The sequence below is a fragment of the Podarcis vaucheri genome (genome assembly GCF_965113315.1).
Source record: "Podarcis vaucheri genome assembly, chromosome: 2".
Lineage (NCBI taxonomy): Eukaryota > Metazoa > Chordata > Lepidosauria > Squamata > Lacertidae > Podarcis > Podarcis vaucheri.
Window position 1 is genome coordinate 116,961,561 of NC_138760.1, and position 19,581 is coordinate 116,981,141.

Consider the following 19,581-nt stretch of genomic DNA (forward strand, 5'->3'; position numbering starts at 1 on the left):
TTCAGCCCAAGAGCCACATTCATTACGGGGCAACCGCCCGTGGCCACATCCCAGTGACGGGCAGAGCCAGAGGCAAAAGTGGAGAGGGCAGCAATAAATGCAAAAGGTTCTTTTGTACGGAAGGCCACTATTGAAACACGGCCACAAATCCCTTTCTCTTCTCCATCCAGGCAAACGATCGTCATTTTCATAGGTCAAGCACACATTCCAGCCAAGCCAAAACACCCCAAATTGGTGTGAAGGGAAACCATTGAGGGGGTGGTCTAGGGAGAATCTCATTGGCCACATAGACAGCTATTTTGGAGGGAGCTCATTTGACCTCCAGGGCTGAGGTTTCCCACTTCTGGTTTGGCCCCTTAGTCCTCATCCCCAACTGAATGCAGCTCAGTTTTTAAAAAAGACCATTTTACTGCATTCACATTACTCCCCCATCTACATAGTCTATGGTGCGGAATCATTGCTTTTCCACAATTGGGTGGGCATGAAATTAAAATGGCGGCTCCATGCAGCACTTAACATAGCTCTAACATAATGTCAAGTACCTTCCACATGGCCAAAATCCTCCTTTCATATTTATTCTGATGGAAGACCTGTCAAGCCACGAACGTTGATCCTCCAGTTTGCTCTTGCTTAGTTGAAAATTGTGGCTTCTCTTTGAAAGTTAGTGGCTTCTCCAACCAATTCTAGAGCTTGCCACAGATCAGCCTGGACTCTTTTGGGGGGGGCAGGGGGCAACATCCTGTTAGGAGCAACAAGCAGGAGTAATGCAGTGGGGCAGATCAGCCTTTTCCAGTAAACAGGGGCTTCGTGTTTTCTCAGAGCCAAAGACTCAATAGAGGTGGAGGTGGGAACAGATGACAACAATGCAACTGAAGAGGAAGATAAGTCGTCTGATGAAGAAGAGGATGAAAGTAGTGAAGAGGAGGAGGAATATTCTGAAGACGATGAGAAAAATGTAGCATTGAGTTTTAGGGAGCTGATGAAGAGGTAAGTGTCTAGAACTCATTCTTGTGTGGCACCTCTAAAGGTAAAGGGACCCCTGACCATTAGGTCCAGTCATGGCCGACTCTGGGGTTGCGGCGCTAATATCGCTTTATTGGCCGAGGGAGCCGGCGTACAGCTTCCAGGTCATGTTGGCCAGCATGACTAAGCCGCTTCTGGTGAACCAAAGCAGCACACGGAAACGCCGTTTACCTTCCCGCCGGGGCGGTACCTATTTATCTACTTGCACTTTGAGGTGCTTTCGAACTGCTAGGTTGGCAGGAGCAGGGACCGAGCAACGGGAGCTCACCCCATCACGGGGATTCGAACTGCCGACCTTCTGACCAGCAAGCCCTAGGCTCTGTGGTTTAACCCACAGCGCCACCCGTGTCCCTGGCACCTCTCTAGTTCCCTTCGTTAACATGTTCCTTGTTTCCTTGGTTTCACCTGGTGGCAGGTGTGGGTCTGAGGCAAAAGTGGACAGGGCAGCAATAAATGCAAAAGGTTCTTTTGTACGGAAGGCCCCTTTTTACACACGGCCACAAATTTCTTTGTCTTCTCCAGCCAGGCAAACAATAGACATTTTCGGAGTTCAAGCACACATTCCAGCCAAGCCAAAACACCCCAGAATGGTGTGAAGAAAAGCCATTGAGGGTGTGGTCTGGGGAAAATCTCATTGGCCACATAGACAGCTTTTTTGGAGGGAACTCATTTGACCTCCAGGGCTGAGGTTTCCCACCTCTGGTTTGGCCCCTTAGTCCTCATCCCCAACTGAATGCAGCTCAGTTTTTTAAAAATACTATTTTCCTGCATTCACATTACTCCCCCATCTACATATTCTATAGTGCAGAATCATTGCTTTTCCACAATCGGGTGGGCATGAAATTAAAATGGCGGCTCCATGCAGCACTTAACATAGCTCTAACATAACTTCAAGTACCTTCCACATGGCCAAAATCCTCCTTTCATACTTATTCTGATGGAATACCTGTCAAGCCACGAACGTTGATCATCCAGTTTGCTCTTGCTTAGCTGGAAAATGTGGTTTCTTCTTTGAAAGTTAGTGGCTTCTCCAACCAGTTCTAGGGCTTGCCACAGATCAGCCTGGCCTCATTTTTTGGGCAGGGGGCAACATCCTGTTAGGAGCAACAAGCAGGAGTTATCCAGTGGGGCAGATCAGCCTTTCCCAGTGAACAGGTGCTTCTTGTTTTCTCAGAGCCAACGACTCAACAGAGGAGGAGGAAGATGACAACAATGCAGCTGAAGAGGAAGATAAGTCGTCTGATGAAGAAGATGAAAGTAGTGAAGAAAAGGAGGAACATTCTGGAGGCAATGAGAAAAATGTGGCATTGACTATTCTTGAGCTGTTGAAGAGGTAAGTGTCTAGAACTCATTCTTGTGTGGCACCTCTCTATTTCCCTTCAGTAACATTCATGTTCCTTGTTTCCTAGGTTTAACTTGGTGGCAGGTGTGGGTGTGAGGCAAAAGTGGACAGGGCAGCAATAAATGCAAAACGTTCTTTTGTATGGAAGGCCACTTTTTACACACAGCCACAAATCCCTTTCTCTTCTCCATCCAGGCAATAGATAGTCATTTTCGGAGTTCAAGCACACATTCCAGCCAAGCCAAAACACCCCGGAATGGTGTGAAGGGAGACCATTAAGGGGGTGGTCTAGGGAGAGTCTCATTGGCCACAGAGACAGCTTTTTTGGAGGGAGCTCATTTGACCTCCAGGGCTAAAGGTTTCCCACCTCTGGTTTGGCCCCCTAGTCCTCATCCATAACTGAATGCAGCTCAGTTTTTTAAAAAGAGCATTTTACTGCATTCACATTACTCTCCCATCTACATATTCTATGGTGTGGAAGCATTGCTTTTCCACAATCGGGTGGTCATGAAATTAAAATGGCGGCCCCATGCAGCACTTAACATAGCTCATAGGGAGCCAGTGTGGTGTAGTGGTAGAGAGTGGCAGACTTGTAATCTGGTGAACTGGGTTAGCTTCCCTGCTCCTCCACATGCAGCTGCTGGGTGACCTTGGGCCAGTCACACTTCTCTGAAGTCTCTCAGACCCACTCACCTCACAGAGTGTTTGTTGTGGGGGAGGGAGGGAAAGGAGATTGTTATCCTCTTTGAGACTCCTTTAGGTATTGATAAAGCGGGATATCAAACCCAAACTCTTCTTCTTCTTCTTCTTTTTATTCTTCTTCTTACATAATGTCAAGTACCTTCCACATGGCCAAAATCCTCCTTTCATATTTATTCCAATGGAAGACCTGTCAAGCCACAAACGTTGATCCTCCAGTTTGCTCTTGCTTAGTTGAAAAATATGGCTTCTCTTTGAAAGTTAGTGGCTTCTCCAGCCAATTCTAGGGCTTGCCACAGATCAGCCTGGCCTCTTTTTTGGGGGGTGGGCAGGGGGCAACATCCTGTTAGGAGCAACAAGCAGGAGTAATACAGAGGGGCAGATCAGCCTTTCCCACTAAACAGGCGCTTCTTGTTTTCTCAGAATGAATGGCTTAAGAGAGGAGGAGGAAGATGACGACAATGCAACTGAAGAGGAAGATAAGTCGTCTGATGAAGAAGAGGATGAATGTAGTGAAGAGAAGGAGGAACGTTCTGGAGAAGATGAGAAAACTTTGGTGCCAGTGTTTCCATCTCTCAAGAAATTCATAGTAGCATTGGATTTTGAAGCTTGGGGGAAACTGTTGCAAGGTATCGAACCCCGGGAAGAGAACTGATCTCACTCTGCATTCTCACACTGTACAGAGTGTACGTTTTCTCACTCTGCCTTTACGCATTATACTCAGAGGTAGGGAGATGTACGGTACTGCATAGAGCAGTATAAGGGAGAGGATGTCCTAGCTGTGTATTTAGAGTGGGGGAACTTCTGTGTGGTTTTTAAATATAATTTTTATTAGTTTTCCATTTAATAATATATAATCACATCATTGCTATCCACTTTACCTCTCTGGCTCTTTTGAGCCTATAGACTTCCTTCCCTCCCAGCTCACGGCTTTCAAAGTAAACCTTTATATCACTGCATTTTATACATTTCCCAGTTCTGATTAACTCATTACAAAAGTCACTGAAATTTATGTTAAAATAAAAAGGGAGAAAATTCTTCACTACGAGTCTTCAGACAACCCTGCTAGTGATGTTAATTGCTTACAGTAATCTTTCAGATATCGTATGAATTTACTCCCGTCATTTTGGAATACTTGATCTTGCTGGTTTCGGATTCTTCCTGTCAGCTTTGCCAATTCCACAAAGTCCATCATCTGCCACTCTTCTTTTGTTGGCAGAACTTGTTGTTTCCATTTTGGGGATAGGAGAATTCTTGCCGCTGTTGTTGTGTACATAAACAGTCTTTTATCTTCCTTTGGTATCTCTCTTCACCCACTGAATCAGAAAATAAAACTTTTGAACTCTCATTCTTGGTCTGGTTATACGTCCATATATTCCCTTGCAAAAAGAAAAAGAAGACCACAGGCTGTTTCTCGGGGCTTTCCACCTTGGCGCACACACCACAGGCCTGTTGTTTAAAGTTCACAATCCAGTTCCGATCCCCAAACTAGGGCCTAACACGCACACATGTAACCCTGCTGATACTGCTGCTGTAAACTGTTTATAGTGATTCAGTTTTCAGTATTAAGCACTACTGTATACAAATGGATTTGGGATAGACAAAAGAAAGCACCAGGGCTTTCTTTTCCCCCGGGGGAACCCACAGGAACTCAGTCCCGACACCTCTCAGGTGAGCACCATTACCATTCTTGGAGAACGAGGGAGGTGTTCATGGTGAGTTGCGGCACCTCTTTTTCTAGAAAAAAAATAGCACTGCACAGCATGTAGTTAAACAGAGTTCCTGATGGGCCACCCATGTGGATGGCTTTAAAATCTCCCTGCCAATTTAGATACAGTGACTGAACTGGAGGCCCCTCAACTGACTTCAGGTCCAGTGTTGGACCATTTCGATCGGATACTCCCTACTGATGTGGATAGATTCCTCCAAGTTGGTAGGCCCACCACCTGCCTCCTTGATCCGTGCCCGTCTTGGCTGATTAGGGAGTGTCCAGATCTTGCGCGGACCCCCCTGGTTGAAATTATCAATTTGTCCCTTGACACGGGGACATTCCCAGGGGAACTGAAGGAAGCAGTGGTGCGTCCACTCTTAAAGAAAACTTCATTAGATCCCTTAGACCTATCCAATTACCGCCCAGTTTCAAATCTTCCATACCTGGGTAAGGTAATTGAGAGAGCGGTTTCTGAACAGCTTGGTAGGTTTCTGGAGGAAACATCGGCATTAGATCCATTTCAGTCCGGTTTCCGTCCTGGTTTTGGGACGGAGACGGCTCTGGTTGCCCTAACAGATGATATCCGTAGACAACTGGATCGAGGCGGGTCAGGACTGCTGATCCTTTTAGATTTGTCAGCAGCCTTTGACATGGTCGATCATGATCTTCTGGACCATCGCCTTGCAGACGTGGGGATACAGGGCATAGCCCGTAACTGGTTGTGCTCTTTTATCTCTGGTCGGGGACAGAGGGTGGCACTAGGGAGGGAAATGTCGTCACGCCACTCCTTGGTGTGTGGAGTGCCGCAGGGCGCAATTCTCTCCCCAATGCTTTTTAACATCTTTATGCGCCCCCTTGCCCAGATTATCCGGAGTTTTGGGCTGGGCTGTCATCAATATGCTGATGACACTCAGCTCTATCTGCTGATGGATGGCCACACCAACTCGGCCCCTTACACACTGACCAGATGCTTGGAAGCTGTGGCTAGATGGTTTCGTGGGAGCCGATTGAAACTAAATCCTTCGAAGACAGAGGTCCTAGGGCTGGGTTGGGATGGCATGGGGATGAGGGACCAACCCCTTCTCTTGCGGGGGCCCAATTAGTGCCATTGCCTTCCGTTAAGAGTTTGGGTGTAATCCTTGACGCCTCCCTTTCCATGGAGGTGCAGGTTACAGCAACAGCCAAGGCGACATTTTTCCACCTTTGCCGCATCAAGCAGTTGGTCCCTTACCTTTCCCGCCCCGACCTGGCCACAGTGATCCATGCGACAGTCATCTCCAGGCTTGACTACTGTAATTCGCTCTACGCGGGGCTGCCCTTGAAGCTGTCCCAGAAACTCCAGCGGGTGCAGAATGCTACAGTGAGGCTCCTCACAGGGTCTCTGCCATGGGAGCATATTCATCCAGTGCTTTTCAAGCTGCACTGGCTCCCGGTGGAGTACAGGGTCAGATTTAAGGTGCTGCTTTTGACCTTTAAAGCCCTTCACGGCCTAGGACCCTCGTACCTACGGGACCGCCTCGCCTGGTATGCCCCACAGAGAGCCTCAAGGTCCATAAATAACAACACCCTAGTGGTCCCAGGCCCTAAGGAAGTTAGATTGGCTTCAACCAGAGCCAGGGCCTTTTCAGCACTGGCCCCAACTTGGTGGAACGCTCTGTCTCATGAGACCAGGGCCCTGCAGGATCTGATTTCTTTCCGCAGGGCCTGTAAGACAGAGTTGTTCCGCCTGGCCCTTTGGATTTGAGCCAATTTGATTCCCTCCCCCCCTTTTTTCTTTTCCTTCTCCTGCAATGAGGCTTCATTTTAATATTTTAATGTTCCATTATTTTAATGTTGTATTTTATTTTTGTTTTTAAGTTGTAATCACTCATCTTGTTTTTATTATTGCTTGTAAGCCGCTCTGAGCCCGGCCTTGGCTGGGGAGGGCGGGGTATAAATAAAAAATTATTATTATTATTATTATTATTATTATTATTATTATTATTATTATTATTAAAATAAGATTAGGTGGACTGATTGGGAGAAGAAGGCGATCAGTGGCTACAGGTAACGACAACTGTGTTTTTCCTTCAGTGCTGGAGGCAGTACACATCTGAACACCAGCTGCCAGGAAACACAAGTGTAACTTAAGCAATAACAGGCAACACATGGCTAATAATATCCTTAAAAAAAATTGTATAAACAAAATTAGAGAAGGCAGTCAGTCAATATCATAGAGGCAAACAAACCTTTCAATAGTCCCGATCCTGTAATCATGCGATAATAGACAGTGGTGTAGCTTGGGTTGTCAGCACCCGGGGCAAGGCAAGTAATTTGCACCCCCTAACACGTGGATTTGCACCCCCTAACCCCCAGATGTTGCGCCCGGTGCGGCCGGCCCACCCTGCACCCCCCACGCTACGATAATAGAAGCTCCAAGCATAGCAATTTTGAAACAGAGACTCTGTAATGGAAACACAGAAAATAAAAGTCTATCACTGTTGCATGAACAAAATTAGACAATATGGTCCATTGGTATTGAAAGAGGCAAACAAGCCTTTCAACAGTCACAATCCTGTCACCGTGCGGTAATGGAGGATCCAAAAACGTAGAATGTTCTTAACAGGTACATCAAATAGCATAAGATCAGCACTCACTAAGAAGCGTAGAAAGCTGATACTGGGGGCCGAATCTTAGAGGCATTAAATAGGCCATCCTGAGAGTGCTGAGTCATGTACAAATTCTGAAAATAGGGGCGGGCCGAGGGCACAACGCGGCTGGGCCCTCTGGACTCGCGCCCCCCCCCCCGATGTTGCGCCCGGTGCGGCCGGCACCCCTGGCACCCCCCACGCTACGCCACCGCCATGTCTCTCAAAAACCTACCGCTCAGGTGGTTGATTCAATACAGAGTACGGTAGATTGCACCGGCATCTTATTAGATATACGACATCTATAGTCTGGCAGGTGCTGAAATAATGGAAACACAAGTGGGCAGAATGGTGAAGTTGCATTTGGGCCCTGCCAAGAGTGCTTCAAAAAGAAAAAAAAACATTTTTTTACACACACACACACACATACAGAGAGAGAGGGGGGGTTACATTAAACGATAGTACCTTTATGTGGTTCCCTGAACCCCCAGACTTCCCCAGACTTCCGACCACTCCTCCTTTGGCTTCCAAAATTTATCTTCCTTTTTTAACTGCGTCTAGTTGCATTTATCCAAATTATTGTCCTTCATTGGAAGACCAGGCACTTACAGGATAACAAATTTAATAGAGAATGGCGTAACTTTATAGACTATATTAAAGAACACTGTAAAAATCTAAAAACGTTTGCAGGATTGACATAGCACAAAGGATAAAAAATGCCAGAGATTCTTTGAATAGGAAAGGTTGAAATGTTAGATCAGCAAGAACAGTTATATTGGTCCATTGGAAAAATGGATTGGGCTCAAACAACCGCATGTTATTTCCTCCTTCGGGTAGTGATAAAGCGGGATATCAAATCCAAACTTTCAGGAGGGCTTTAAACTGACTAATGTGGGGGAGGGAGACAGTGCTCCTGAAGGTAGGAGTCTATCAATTGATGAAGATGATCATCCAAATGTCATAGACCAAATGGAGCAAACAGCACGCAGACCTAGTGGTGGGAGGAAAAAATCCTTAAATAAGAGACACGGGGGAATGATTAATGGACTTCAATGTCTGTACACTAATGCACAAAGCATGGGAAATAAACAAGATGAGCTTGAGCTCTTAGTACAGCAAACTAAATATGACATAATAGGCATCACTGAAACCTGGTGGGATAAGTCCCACGATTGGAATGTAATAATGGGGGGGGGATACAATCTATTTCAGAGAAACAGACCAGACAAGAAAGGAGGAGGAGTGGTGTTATATGTCAGGGATGTGTATACCTGGTCCTAACCAATGTTGATGACCTGGTTAGTGGGGTAGAAGTGGAAGGATCATTAGGCGCGAGTGATCATGCTCTTCTGAAGTTTACTATACAGCGGAAAGGAGCAGCCAAGCATACTAGGACTCAATTTCTTGACTTTAAGAAAGCCGACTTCATAAAACTTAGGGAAGTGCTGGGTGAGATCCCATGGACAGTAATACTAAAAGGAAAGGGAGTTCATGATGGCTGGGAGTCTGTTAAGAGGGAGATAGTAAAAGCACAACGTCAGGCAATACCAATGAGACGGAAACATGGAAGGTGCCTAAAGAAGCCAGGGTGGCTATCTAAAGAACTTTTAACTGAGTTAAGATTAAAAAAGGATGTGTACAAAAAATGGAAAAGGGGGGAAACCACCAAAGAGGAATTCAAACAAATAGCCAGCACGTGTAGACACAAAGTCAGAAAAGCTAAAGCACAGAATGAACTCAGGCTTGCTAGAGAGGTTAAAAGCAACAAAAAAGGCTTTTATGGGTATGTTCGTAGCAAAAGGAAGAACAAGGAAACAGTGGGGTCACTCAGAGGAGAAGATGGTGAAATGCAAACAGGGGACACAGAAAGGGCTGAACTCCTCAATGCCTTCTTTGCCTCAGTCTTCTCCGATAAAGAAAACAATGCCCGACCTGAAGAATTTGAAGCAAATGATTCAGCAAAGGAAACACAGCCCAGAATAACTAAGGAGATAGTACAAGAATACTTGGCTAGTTTAGATGTATTCAAGTCTCCAGGGCCAGATGAACTGCATCCAAGAGTATTAAAAGAACTGGCAGGTGTGATCCCAGAACCACTGGCAGTCATCTTTAAGAATTCCTCGAGAACAGGCGAAGTCCCGGCAGACTGGAGGAGGGCAAATGTTGTCCCTATTTTCAAAAAAGAGAAAAGAGAGGACCCAAATAATTAGCGCCCAGTCAGTCTGACATCAATACCAGGGAAGATTCTGGAGCAGATCATTAAGCAAACAGTCTGTGAGCACCTAGAAAGGAATGCTGTGATCACCAATAGTCAGCATGGATTTCTGAAAAATAAGTCATGTCAGACTAACCTGATCTCGTTTTTTGACAGAATTACAAGCCTGGTAGATGAAGGGAACGCAGTGGATGTAGCCTACCTTGATTTCAGCAAGGCATTTGACAAGGTGCCCCATGATATTCTTGTAAAGAAGCTGGTAAAATGCGGTCTTTACTATGCTACCACTCAGTGGATTTGTAACTGGCTGACTGACCGAACCCAAAGGGTGCTCATCAATGGTTCCTCTTCATCCTGGAGAAGAGTGACTAGTGGGGTGCCACAGGGTTCTGTCTTGGGCCCGGTCTTATTCAACATCTTTATCAACGACTTGGATGATGGACTCAAGGGCATCCTGATCAAATTTGCAGATGACACCAAGCTGGGAGGGGTGGCTAACACCCCAGAGGACAGGATCACACTTCAAAACGACCTTGACAGATTAGAGAACTGGGCCAAAACAAACAAGATGAACTTTAACAGGGAGAAATGTAAAGTATTGCACTTGGGCAAAAAAAAATGAAAGGCACAAATACAAGATGGGTGACACCTGGCTTGAGAGCAGTACATGTGAAAAGGATCTAGGAGTCTTGGTTGACCACAAACTTGACATGAGCCAACAGTGTGATGTGGCAGCCAAAAAAGCCAATGCAATTCTGGGCCTCATCAATAGTATAGCATCTAGATCAAGGGAAGTAATAGTGCCACTGTATTCTGCTCTGGTCAGACCTCACCTGGAGTACTGTGTCCAGTTCTGGGCACCACAATTCAAGAAGGACACTGACAAACTGGAGGTTAAGAGGAGATTAAGGGGTGATATGATAGCCATGTTCAAATATATAAAAGGATGTCACATGGAGGAGGGAGAAAGGTTGTTTTCTGCTGCTCCAGAGAAGCGGACACGGAGCAATGGATCCAAACTACAAGGAAGAAGATTCCACCTAAACATTAGGAAGAACTTCCTGACAGTAAGAGCTGTTTGACAGTGGAATTTGCTGCCAAGGAGTGCGGTGGAGTCTCCTACTTTGGAGGTCTTTAAGCAGAGGCTTGACAACCATATGTCAGGAGTGCTCTGATGGTGTTTCCTGCTTGGCAGGGGGTTGGACTCGATGGCCCTTGTGGTCTCTTCCAACTCTATGATTCTATGAACTCTTCTTCTTCACCTGTGCTTCGAAATACCTAGAGGATCCAAGTGTCTCTGAACTATGAAGGGGGCTAGGTGTTGTTTTCTAATGCCAATAATGGGTTCCAGTTCTCTACGGACAGGAGAACTTTTTGGAGACATGCATCTCCAAAAGGATCGTGCAAGGGAACTGGGTGTGGAGAGTGCAGCTGAATGAGGCAAAACTGTGAGCAGCGAGAAAATGATGACCCCCGTGAATCTGATTTCTTTGATGGCTCCACCCTTTCCAGCAATGCAGAAGTGAACCTGAAAGCAGAATCGCTCTGCGCCTTTTCCCTCAAGCGGCGCCTTGCGCAAAAGTGCCTTAGGACCAGCGCGCTCGCAGGCGACGATCCTGCCGCCCCTGGGATCATGGCTTCCAGCCTGGTGGACGATCTGGTGTGCTCCGTCTGCCTCTCCCTCTTCCGCGATCCCCACGTACTGGATTGCGGCCACAACTTCTGCCTGGATTGCCTGAAGAGCTGCGCCCGCGATGGCTTGGGCAGAGGGATTTGCCCGGAGTGCCGCTGCCCTTTCAGACTGCGGGAGGTCAGGCGCCACAGGGTTCTGGACAACCTCGCGGAAAAAGCGCGCAAGCTGCAGCTGGATGAAGAGCCCCAGGCAAGGGCCAGCTCAGCGGGCTCCTGCGAGGAGCACGAGGAGCCGCTCAAGCTCTTCTGTCGCCAGGATCGCGTCCCCATCTGCGTGATCTGCCGGGATCAGCCCGCGCACCGGGGCCACGAGTTCCTGCCGACCAAAGATGCTGTGAAATGCGCGCAGGTCAGTGGCAAGATTTCTGCTTTGGGATTGGGTGGGCTGCGGGGAGCGGTGGGTGATCATAATGTGAGGACAGCCTTACAAAACCACAGGCTCGGTTTGACCTCGTTCAGCCCAGGCAGGCAGAGTGACTTGCAAGGGATGTTGACTCAGAAAAATCAGACCAGGAATTCACAACCGCGCAGGTCTGCTAAGGATTCTAACAGGCTTTGAAAACGTAGTTTTTGCGCTGCTTCAGAGCTGCGACAGCTTCACTGCTGCTTAACTGATCGTGTTAGGGTAGTCCTTTTTTTATATATAAAAAAGGTACATATAAAAGTACATATAAAAAGTACGTATAAAATATTTTTTACTATAAAAATCTAATATAAGCCACATTTTATCAATACCAAATTACAATTAAAATATCAATCAATTAAAAAGCCAATTACAGACGCTTCAGGTTGCATTTTTTCGTACTGGAACAGGTTACTTCCGGGTTTCGGCAGTCGCGCATGCACAGGAGGATTAAATCACGCTTTGCACATGCCCAGAAGCGCTGGATTGCAACCTGTGCATGCGCAGAAGCGCCGCTGCATGTTGCAAACATGCATCCCACACAGATCATGTTTGCAACCTGAGCGTCCACTGTAATTCTGCTTCCTTTCAGTCTTAATCATAATCCTTTATACTGAGGGAAGAATTAAGTAACCCTGCTCCTGCCAACCTAGCAGTTTGAAAGCACGTCACAGTGCAAGTAGATAAATAGGTACCGCTCTGGCGGGAAGGTAAACGGCATTTCCGTGCACTGCTCTGGTTCGCCAGAAGCGGCTTAGTCATGCTGGCCACATGACCCGGAAGCTGTACGCCGGCTCCCTCGGCCAATAAAGTGAGATGAGTGCCGCAACCCCAGAGTCAGTCACGACTGGACCTAATGGTCAGGGCTCCTTTACCTTTACTGCTCTAAGAACAGCAGAAGATATTGTAAGAGCCACCCCAACTCATGGTGGGTGAGTCACCAGGGTTGGGCTAACTCAAGTTACCAGAATAGTGCAGTAATTAGGAACTGAGGACTGAAGAAAATCTGCTTGCCTCAGCAGTCCTTGACACCAAAAAGCAGTCTGAACATCTGCAGGCTGAAGCCACAAGACAACGCCTTCTTGCCTCATCAGAAATTGCAGAAGTCAGCAGAAAGGGAAGGGAGACTGCCATCTGCTTGCTTGCGAAATTGTGTGATCACACTCTGCGCATGCTCTGGTGCCATGGAGGTTTGTTTGTGACATGGTATCAAAAGCAGCTCCAATCTGAGTTCAGGGACCAGCCTTTGAGAGTTATCTCGCTGAAGTCAGCTGTGCAGCTTAATAAAGCAAGACTTTTCTCAAAGAACCCGTGTCTGCCCCATTGACTGGGGAAAAACCTGCAACAATGCAATAGCTACAGCGTATTTAACTTCCATTCATATTAATACATTTAATAATTTATATTTCTGCAAGTGAAGTTCTGTGTCCTTTATTATTCCTGTGTGTGATATTTATTTTAGATTTGTGTTTCTTTGTTTTGTCCATATTGTTTCTGTTTGTCCTTATAAAACTTTATATCCAGCGCTTTTTTCTGGGGGGGACGCATAACTCTAAACAGTTTGTGAATCTTTGTACTTTTGTCCATTTGCTTTAGTTATTTTCCCCTGATTTGAACTATAAAATGATGATTTTCTTGAGTCAAAATGAGAGTAACCCTAAACATTTTTCAAGGGGGGAAAAGCACTGCTTATCGTATTTTTTGCTCTATAAGACTCACTTTTTCCCTCCTAAAAAGTAAGGGGAAATATGTGTGCGTCTTATGGAGCGAATGCAGGCTGCGCAGCTATCCCAGAAGCCAGAACAGCAAGAGGGATTGCCGCTTTTGCTGCGCAGCGATCCCTCTTGCTGTTCTGGCTTCTGAGATTCAGAATATATTTTTTCTTGTTTTCCTCCTCCAAAAACTAGGTGCGTCTTATGGTCTGGTGCGTCTTATAGAGCAAAAATACGGTATATCTTCATTCTCCCTGGTCTCCATCATGCCCTACGCAGCACCCCTGTTGTGCTAAGGTGGTCCTAGCCTTGGCGCCACCTGGCGGAGCTAAGCAGCAGTTCCACCTGGCCACATATTCCTCCATGCTTTTGAAGCCTTCCTTCCTTCCTTCCTTCCTTCCTTCCTTCCTTCCTTCCTTCCTAACCTCTGTTGATTTCTCTGCTGCACAGATGGAGCTGAAGCCATACCTAAAGCCTCTGAAGGAGCGTCTAAAGGAGGCCAAAGAGGAGAAAATACACCAGAAGGTGGCAATTGGAGAGCTAAAGGTAAAGGAAAAGCAGTAAGGGATTGTGGAACTCCGCTTCCCCACACTTTTTGTGGTTTAAAGAGCATGCATTAATGTCCTTGTTTATAGCCTGCCCTTGAAATCCACTGTTGCCTACAATAAAGTACAGAAAGCACAATAGAACAACTAATGCATTACAATTGTTTGTTTGTTTGTTTGTTTATACCCCGCCCACTCTGGGTGGCTCCGACCAGAGTATTAAAAACACGATAAAAGATCAAACATTAAAAACTTCCCTAAACAGGGCTGCCTTCAGATGTCTTCTAAAAGTCAGATAGTTGTTTATTTATTTGACATCTGATGGGAGGGCCACCACCGAGAAGGCCCTCTGACTGGTTCCATGTAGCTTCACTTCTTGCAGTGAGGGAACCACCAGAAGGCCCTCAGTGCTGGACCTCTGTGTCCGGGCTGGATGAAGGGGGTGGAGACACTCCTTCAGGTATACTGGGCCGAGGCCATTTGGGGCCTTAAAGGTCAGCACCAACACTTTGAATTATGTTCGGAAATAAGCCAAAAACAAACAAACCTGAAATCTATGAAGACAACCTGAAAATGGTATCGAAAGAGTGCAGGTGAAGCAGATCAGTATAAGCTTGGCCTGGGAAATTTTTAAAAAGGTCTTCATCTGGCACTGGAAAGACACTGGACTCTAGGTGCCAGGACCAGGCAAGCTTTTGTGGGGAAGTGTGTCAAAGCCAGGGCACCACCACTGAAAAGACCCTGTTCCTGATAATCACAAGGTGCCCTGGATCTCAGGCTGTGAAGGTTAAATTTCCATTTTTATGTTTCATAATATCCAGGCACAAGTTCTCCTGAGGAATACCGCCAGATGGGCGGGGTATAAATTAATTATCATCATCATCATCATCATCATTATTACTTTCCATAGGAACTTTTCTAATTCAAAATCTTCTTGATGGGACAAATCACCCTTTTGTTATGTTTGATTTTTCTTGCCTTGAATGCATATCTGCTTTGTTTCTCGCTAACACTAAAAATGAAATTAATTCGTGTGTGTGTGTGTGTGTGTGTGTGTGTGTGTGTGTGTTTCTCCCCACCACTTGCAGAGTTGTACCGAAGATATCGCAAATCACATTTCCACAGGATTTGAATCCCTTCACCAGATCTTGGATGAGAAGGAGAAGGCTATTATGAGGACGGTCCAGGAGAAGAGGAAGAAGAACTGGGTGGAAATGCAAGATGCCTTTTCGACCCTGAAAAACGAGGTTTCTTCCCTGACTGAGATTATTAACAAGGTTAAAGCAGCATTAGAAAGTACAGACCACGTGGCCTTTCTGAAGGTGAGACCAACTCTGATCAGAGGCATACCTGCAAAACACCATGCAGTCCAGTGGATGTGTGCGGTGATGTAGGACTGAAAGTTCTTGGCCAAATAACAATATCCGATTCAATATAGCTAGACTAGATCTGGTTTAATATGGCTGCAGTTCCCAGAATTCATTGGGAAGAGAGGTTGATTGTTAAACTGCTTTGTGAGAGGCATAGGAGACTCTTAACAATTCTTCCAACTCGGGTGTTGGGTTCCATCCACAACAGCACTGTGGGTGGGATTCAATGAATGAGTCCCACTCCTGGAAGCCCAGGACACGGGTGGCGCTGTGGGTTAAACCACAGAGCCTAGGACTTGCCAATCAGAAGGCTGGTGGTTCGAATCCCCACAATGGGGTGAGCTCCCGTTGCTCGGTCCCTGCTCCTGCCAACCTAGCAGTTCAAAAGCACGTCAAAGTGCAAGTAGATAAATAGGTACTGCTCCAGCAGGAAGGTAAACGGCGTTTCTGTGCGCTGCTCTGGTTTGCCAGAAGCAGCTTAGTCATGCTGGCAACATGACCCAGAAGCTGTACGCCGGCTCCCTCGGCCAGTAAAGTGAGAGGAGCACCGCTACCCCAGAGTCATCCGCAACTGGACCTAATGGTCAGGGGTCCCTTTACCTTTACCTGGAAGCTCAGATAAGGACTCTTGCTGGTGCAAGAGGGCTTTCTCCCATGCGCCCTCTAAAAATGACTTGGGTGGTCAGGGGGAACCTCGGAATAGCACATGGGAGAAGGGGAGGGCAGATCGTTCACCTGTCACACTAAAATGCTTGCGCTGATGGAACTGTCGCCTTAGCGCAATGTTGAATTCTTCCTTGTGCCTATCTGTTTGCTAGTGCCAAAATTGTTTGGCTCCTTGAGAGCGAAGCGGGGGGTGGGGAGGCAGAAGGAAACCTCTTGGAGGGTCGATGAGGCCCACACACTGAGATTAGATATAAGTACAGGAGTCCCAGATCATGAAGGTCAAAAATCAACCCTTTGAACTGAGTCCAGAAACCGAATGGAAGCCAGAGACGGCAAGAGAATGAGGTGCTTATACCATCCGAATCCAGCAGACATTCTTGGCATCACATTCCAGTTGTTTCCAGAACACCTTTAAGGGCATGTCCACGTATGAGGCACTTGACTAGAGTAACCCAAACAGGATGTTGCCAAACCCTGGATCACTTCTTGCCAAACCATGAGGAGTTCCTTGCCAAAACTAGGGTCTCTTTTTACTATTTTTAGTTTACCCTTTTTTGCCAGTTAGATGTTGTTTGAGGAAATGATAACAATAGCCATAGTTTATGGTGGTGATGGTGACCTGGCTGCCACATTTATTTCTTAATTATTTTCTTTAGAGCACTTGTACCCTGCTCTTCAGCCAAGAAGGCTCCCAGAGGAGTTTACATAGTCAAAACAAAACAGTCCCTACCCACAACACACAAGGAAAAAGGGACAGGGAGGGAAGAGGAGAGGAGAATAAAAAGCAAAACGGAGATGCCTATTTCCGAACGGTTGTTCCTATAATGACCAGCTGGCAGAGTTCCGGGGCAGGAGGTTCCGGGTGGAGCTGGGCTTCCAGCAAATCTTCCAATGGCTCTTGCTGTGGCAGTCTGATCGAACAGCTGCTCCCAGATGACATCTGAAGCGAGAGGAAGCCCTTTCTAGTCATTGTTTCAAATTGACTGTGAAGATGCTGTAAATCAATACACTAAACTTGTTTATCTTTCATGTAGGACTTCCAGGAGCTGATGCAGCAGTAAGTGTCTGGAATTCATTCTTGCGTGGCACCTCTGTGGTTCCCTTCTTTGACATTCCTTGTGTCTTTGGTTTCACCTGGTGGCAGGTGTGGGGGTGTGGCTTCTTCAGCCCAAGAGCAACATTCATTTTGGGGCAACCATCTGTGGCCACATCCCAGGGACGGGCAGAGCCAGAGGCAAAATCAGACAGGGCAGCAATAAATGCAAAATGACCTCCAGGGCTGAGGTTTCCCACCTCTGGTTTGGCCCCTTAGTCCTCATCCCCAAATGAACGCAGCTCAGTTTTTTAAAAAGACCATTTTCCTGCATTCACATTACTCTCCCATCTACATAGTCTATGGTGTGGAATCTTTGCTTTTCCACAATCGGGTGGGCATGAAATTAAAATGGCGGCTCCCTGCAGCACTTAACATAGCTCTAACATAATGTCAAGTACCTTCCACCTGGCCGAAAGCCTCCTTTCATACTTATTCTGATGGAACACCTGTCAAGCCACAAACGTTGATCATCCAGGTTGCTCTGGCTTAGTTGAAAAATGTGGTTTCTCTTTGAAAGTTAGTGGCTTCTCCAACCAGTTGTAGGACTTGCCACAGATCAGCCTGGCCTCATTTTTGGGGCGGGGGGCAGTGGGGCAGATCATCCTTTCCCAGTAAACAGCTGCTTCTTGTTTTCTCAGAGCCAAAGACTCAATAGAGGAGGAGGAAAACAAAGATGACAAGAATGCAGCTGAGGAGAAAGATCAGAAGGCTGATGAAGAACAGGGTGAAAGTAGTGAAAGTAGTGAAGAGAAGGAGGAGGAATATTCTGGAGACGATGAGAAAAATGTGGTGCCAGTGTTTCCATCTCTCAAGAAATTCAAAGTGGCATTGGATTTTGAAGCTTGGGGAAAACTGTTGCAAGGTATCGAACCCCGGGAAGAGAACTGATCTCACTCTGCATTCTCACACTGTACAGAGTGTACGTTTTCTCACTCTGCCTTCACGCATTATACTCAGAGGGAGGGAGCTGTACCATACTGCATAGGGCAGTATAAGGGAGAGGATGTCCCAGCTGTGTATTTAGAGGGGGAAAGACCTTTGTGTGGTTTTTAAATATAATTTTTATTAGTCTTCCATTTAATAATATATAATCACATCATTGCTATCCACTTTACCTCTCTGGCTCTTTTGAGCCTATAGACTTCCTTCCCTCCCAGCTAATAGCTTTCAAAGTAAACCTTTATATCACTGCATTTTATACATTTCCCAGTTCTGATTAGCTCATTACAAAAGTCACTGAAATTTATGTTAAAATGAAAAGGGGAAAAATTCTTCACTACGAGTCTTCAGACAACCCTGCTAGTGATGTTAATTGCTTACAGTAATTTTTCAGATATCATATAAATTTACTCCCGTCCTTTTGGAATACTTGATCTGGCTGGTTTTGGATTCTTCCTGTCAGCTTTGCCAATTCCACAAAGTCCATCATCTGCCACTCTTCTTTTGTTGGCAGAACTTGTTGTTTCCATTTTGGGGCTGAGAGAATTCTTGTCGCTGTTGTTGCGTACATAAACAGTCTTTCATCTTCCTTTGGTATCTCTCTTTACCCACTGTACCAGAAAATAAAACTTTTGAACTCTCATTCTTGGTCTCGTTATATGTCCATATATTCCGTTGCAAAAAGAAAAAGAAGACCACAGGCTGTTTCTTGGGGCTTTTCACCTTGGCGCACACACCACAGGGCTGTTATTTAAAGTTCACAAACCAGTTCCGATCCCCAAACCAGGGCCTAGCATGCACACATGTAACCCTGCTGTTACTGCTGCTGTAAACTGTTTATAGTGGTGAGTTGCGGCACCTCTTTTTCTAGAAAAAAGGAGCACTGCACAGCATGTAGTTAAACCAACAGAGTTCCTGATGGGCCTCTTAGAGTAGGTAGTCACTCAATATCATATAGGCAAACAAGCCTTTCATTAGTCCTGATCCTGCAATCATGCGATAATAGAAGCTCCAAGTGTAGCAATTCTTAAACAGAGAATATGTAATGGAAACACACAGAAATTAAAAGTCTATCACTGTTGCATGAACAAAATTAGACAATATGGTCCATTGGTATTGAAAGAGGCAAACAAGCCTTTCAATGGATGATCAAAAAACGTAGAATGGTTCTAACAGGTACATCAAATAGCATGAGATCAACACTCACTAAGAAGCGTAGAAAGCTGATATTGGGGGCCGACTCTTAGAGCCATTAAATAGGCCATCCTGAGAGTGCTGAGTCATGTACAAATTCAGAAAATTTAAAGATACAGAATCCAACAATTAATGCAGTGAATGATAGCAGTAGCCATATAATCAGAACAATTAAATGAAACAATTAAAGTCTAATTCCGTCTTCAAACCCCCAGGATACAGGGATTTGAATAAGAAAAAAAAAAATCCTTCCAGTAGCACCTTAAAGACCAACTAAGTTAGTTCTTGGTATGAGCTTTGGTGTGCATGCACACTTCTTCAGATACACTGAAACATAAGTTGCCAGA

The 19,581-nt window shown here is 45.9% G+C and overlaps 2 protein-coding genes and 1 long non-coding RNA gene across 6 annotated transcripts in view; 2 read left to right on the top strand and 1 right to left on the bottom strand.

Moving 5' to 3' along the window:
• Positions 1–4,412, top strand: part of LOC309525002 (nuclear factor 7, brain-like) — a 29,487-nt gene extending 25,075 nt beyond the window's left edge. For 2 of the 4 annotated variants that reach the window (XM_082210318.1, XM_082210315.1), the window contains exons 5-7: positions 820–987; positions 2,198–2,356; positions 3,488–4,412. In XM_082210318.1, the coding sequence (XP_082066444.1) occupies positions 820–987; positions 2,198–2,356; positions 3,488–3,719 (559 nt within the window). In that variant the 3' untranslated portion in view covers positions 3,720–4,412. The remainder of the gene's footprint in view (positions 1–819; positions 988–2,197; positions 2,357–3,487) is intronic. The other 2 variants (XM_082210317.1, XM_082210316.1) reach the window with 2 other exon arrangements.
• LOC309525553 lies at positions 27–2,190 on the bottom strand. The gene is made up of 2 exons (XR_014216411.1): positions 1,699–2,190; positions 27–109 (listed from the first exon to the last, which is right to left on the bottom strand). It is a non-coding gene; the product is annotated as an uncharacterized lncRNA (long non-coding RNA).
• Positions 4,413–10,972: 6,560 nt separating the features above from the next.
• Positions 10,973–18,683, top strand: LOC309525034 (nuclear factor 7, brain-like). Its single transcript, XM_082210375.1, has 5 exons — positions 10,973–11,658; positions 13,875–13,970; positions 15,058–15,291; positions 17,040–17,062; positions 17,740–18,683. The coding sequence occupies exons 1-5, from the start codon at positions 11,053–11,055 to the stop codon at positions 17,987–17,989; spliced, it is 1,209 nt and encodes a 402-aa protein (XP_082066501.1). The 5' UTR covers positions 10,973–11,052; the 3' UTR covers positions 17,990–18,683.
• The last annotated feature ends 898 nt before the right edge of the window (positions 18,684–19,581 follow it).